This window comes from Lactuca sativa, chromosome 8, assembly GCF_002870075.4.
Source record: "Lactuca sativa cultivar Salinas chromosome 8, Lsat_Salinas_v11, whole genome shotgun sequence".
Taxonomy (NCBI): Eukaryota; Viridiplantae; Streptophyta; class Magnoliopsida; order Asterales; family Asteraceae; genus Lactuca; species Lactuca sativa.
The window spans coordinates 10,945,913-10,949,854 of NC_056630.2; the positions used below are offsets into that span (position 1 = coordinate 10,945,913).

The following is a 3,942-nucleotide window of genomic DNA, read 5'->3' on the forward strand; positions in this document are numbered from 1 at the left end:
ATCAAAACCACATATTTCGTAAGTTTAAGAAATCTAAAACCTTTTATTTTGTAATTATGATACCAGATACTACACTACATTTTCCGAAATAGTTCTCGGAAAAAAGTATTTCATAATTTATAATGTAGGTCGAAATTGACCAAGTTCCAAAATTGGTGATGAATTTCGCTTTAAAAGTCTATAACTGTGCTAATATAATTAAAGAAAAATGGTATTTTTGTTAAATTCACTTTAATTAATAACAATAAGCCATTGTTATGAATAAACAATAGTATTAAATTAAAGTATCGGGCACATCTCTTAAATAAGAAAGCTTGATGCATAATTGCCCAAAGAATTCATGCCTCCGGCGTAAACCAGCTTTATCTCTCCCTCTCGCTTAACCAACAATATCACTCCACTTTTTTTGGCTTTTTTATATGGGTTCTGGTTTTTCAAGCATCTTTTCGGATAACAATGACAAAGCTCCGGCGAGCAGCAGCCTGCAGGGTTTAGGAGACTTGCCGGAGAACTGTTTAGCTATGGTCCTCGAGCACTTTGACCCACCGGAGATCTGTAACTTGGCCCTTGTGAATCGTGTTTTTTATCAGGCTTCTTGTGCTGATTTACTGTGGGAATCAAAGTTGCCGGAAAACTATGGTATTCTTATCAAGAAACTGCTGATGTTACACGAGGATGATAACAGTTTCAGATGTTTGCGTAAGAAAGATATATATAGTAGATTGTGTTATCCCATTCGCATCTCAAATGGTACCAAGGTATTATTAATTACTTTATCAGCTCCTTCTCTTTGTATGTATTCATTAATGGTGTTTGGTTTGATTAGTGTGTGTTTTGATCGACGTACAGGAGGTCTGGAATGAGAAGAAAAGAGGTGGAATATGCATGCTTGTTTCTTGGAAAGGGATGAAGATAACCGGAATACATGATCGGAGATATTGGACCCATGTCTCTACTCTTCAATCCAGGTTTTTGTTCATTTTATAATTATAAATATATAATCATCGTTCTTATCATAAAAATATCGTATTTTCATTTTTAACGAATGAACTAAACAGAGACAACGTTCAACTACTTAGATGTGCTAATTATTAATGATTATCTTAGTATTTTGATAAAACTTCGATATGTGGAAATCAATTTCTTATTTTCTTTTAAGATTTTCATTTTCTCCCGTAATTATTTAACGATATGCATGTGAATAGTTCTGACTTCTGATATGCAGATGTTGACAAGATTTAACTTTTCAATTACAGTTTTTATTATTTATTCTTAATTGTATATGAGTTATATGTTAAACCAAGCATCGTATTTTTTTTTTTAAATGGAATTTTCGGATGAATTTAATTAGTACAAAACTATTTTGGATTGGACTAGCAAAAACTAAATCAAATAAAAAATTATATCTCAAATAAATAAACTAATATTATCTGTTTAATATTCCTCGTAGTTTTCTTTGCCTTCCAACTCACGTTCTTTTTCCCAAACACATACGTATCCTCTTCTCCAATCAATACACAACAAGAGATATTGCTTCAAAATTAAAATTCTCTTCATATTTTAATGATTATAAATAAGCTAACGCCTTGATTAAATAATGCCAAAAAGATGCTAACGTAGTTATCTATTACACAAGATATATGTTTATTTTGTATACACCTTCAATAAAAGTATTTTGCGGATTAATTAAAAATACTTTGTTTTAAATTTATACACGAGTATTTATCGCTTTTAGAAAAGCTTTTGTCAAATTGTTTTTATGGTAGTAACCATGCATGTCAAGAAAAATCTACAAATAAACACTCGAGGATCCGATTATAGTTGTTTTGACTTAATTAGGTTTTTAATTTATGCGTTATTATTGTTTTTTTGAAGGTTTCATACAATTGCATACCTTAAACAAATATGGTGGCTAGAAGTTGAAGGAGATATTGATTTTGATTTCCCACCAGGGAATTACAGCTTATATTTTCGTCTATATCTTGGAAAAGTATCTCCAAGACAAATCCAACACGGTTCATTTAACAATGATCAAGTCCATGGTTGGGCAATCAATCCAGTATGCTTTAGATTTTGGGTTTCAAATGGTGAGCATGCCATGTCTAAACATTTTCTAAACGAGCAAGGCAAATGGATATGTTATCATGTGGGAGATTTTCTTGTTGATCATGACTGTAATTATGAATCAACGAAGATCAAGTTCTCAATGACACAAATTGATTGTACTCATCAAAAAGGAGGTTTGTCATTGGATTCTGTGCTCGTATGTCCCCGGGAACTTGAGACGTGTCACTTGGTTTGAGTGACATGAGTTCGAGCCTCGAGCCTTGGTTCAGAAATGGAACACTTGTGGTTTTGTATAGAAAAAACATGTTTGTGAATAGTTTTGCTTGTAAGCATTATAGCTGTCTATCACAATCTGTTTTAATGCAGTATATTTGTTTATATATAAACTTATGGTCACTGACATAAAAGAAATAGTTCGACAATTGTTGGTATATATTACAACCATCTAATGCATTCTAATGCATAGATTGTTATGTATGGCTAAAAAAACATTTTGAACAAATAACTATGTATAAATTGAACATCGCGAATTGAGTTTGATAACAGAGAGCAGCCAAGATAATTGGTATTTCATTAATTTTCTTAAATCAATCCAAAAGCATTCAAGGAATAAATATATACAGGGAAGCAAGAAAACCTAGGAAAAATAGGAGAAAATAAGGTAAAGATAAGGACCCATATATGGTCAATATATGGTCAATAAACGATCTCCAATACTCCCTCTCAAGCTGGAGTGTGGATGTTAAGAACGTTCAGCTTGCCATGAAGAAGATTAAGTTGAGGAGCTCTCAGTCCTTTTGTAAATAAATCAGCTATCTGCATTTTCGAAGAGATGGGAAGAACACACACTTCCTCACTTTCAACTCTTTCACGAACGAAGTAGCAATCCATCTCTACGTGTTTGGTTCTTTCGTGGAAAACCGGGTTGTTGGCGATGTGTCTAGCGGCCTGGTTATCACAAAACAAAGGAGTTGGTCCGTCAATGGTAACATCGAGTTCTCTTAGAAGCCAACGCATCCATAAGAGTTCACTGACGGTGGATGCCATTGAGCGATATTCCGCCTCGGCAGATGAGTGCGAAACGACAGACTGTTTTTTTGTTTTCCACGAAATAGGAGCTCCCCCTAAGAGAAGGACATAACCGGTCCTAGATTGTTTAGAAAATGGGCAGCCAAGCCAATCGGAATCGCTGTATGCTGTGAGATTGTAGCCTCCACCATGAGGAAGAAGAATCCCTTGTCCAGGAGTGGCTTTAAGATACCGTAAGACATGATGAGCTGCATCAAGGTGGTTTTGTCTAGGATCTGCAACAAATTGACTTAATACATTCACAGCATATGTGATGTCCGGACGAGTAGCTTGTAAATAGAGAAGTCGGCCAACCATTCTTCGATATTGACTGCTATCAACCTTTGGTTCTTTCTTTCCTTTATCGAGCTTTAAGTTAGGATCGATAGGAAATGAGCTAGGGCGACACCCTTGAAAACCGCAATCTTCAAGAATATTCAAAGTATACTTTCTTTGACTCAAAAACATTCCCTTTGAAATCCATATTACCTCTATACCAAGAAAGTAGCTGATAGTCCCTAAATCTTTTATGTTGAATCGTCTATCCAAATCAGCCTTTACAAAACCAATCTTCTCTTTGTCATTTCCAACAATTATGACATCATCTACATATATCAAAGCTGCAACGAAATTGTTGTTTTATTTGTAGATGAAGAGGGAGTAATCGGCCTTGCACTATTTAAAACCGAGATCAATGAGGGAGGCAGTGAATTTTTGGTACCAGTTGCGAGATGCCTGTTTGAGCCCATAAAGAGACTTTCTTAATCTACAAACTCTTGTTTCGTTTTCTTTAGCGAAACCTTGTGG

At 34.6% G+C, this 3,942-nt stretch overlaps 1 protein-coding gene across 1 annotated transcript; it reads left to right on the forward strand.

Moving 5' to 3' along the window:
- The first annotated feature begins 337 nt into the window (after positions 1–337).
- Positions 338–2,435, forward strand: LOC111904077 (F-box protein PP2-A12). Its single transcript, XM_023899855.2, has 3 exons — positions 338–758; positions 850–968; positions 1,876–2,435. Exons 1-3 carry the CDS (start codon positions 420–422, stop codon positions 2,300–2,302), a joined length of 885 nt encoding a protein of 294 aa, XP_023755623.1. The 5' UTR covers positions 338–419; the 3' UTR covers positions 2,303–2,435.
- The last annotated feature ends 1,507 nt before the right edge of the window (positions 2,436–3,942 follow it).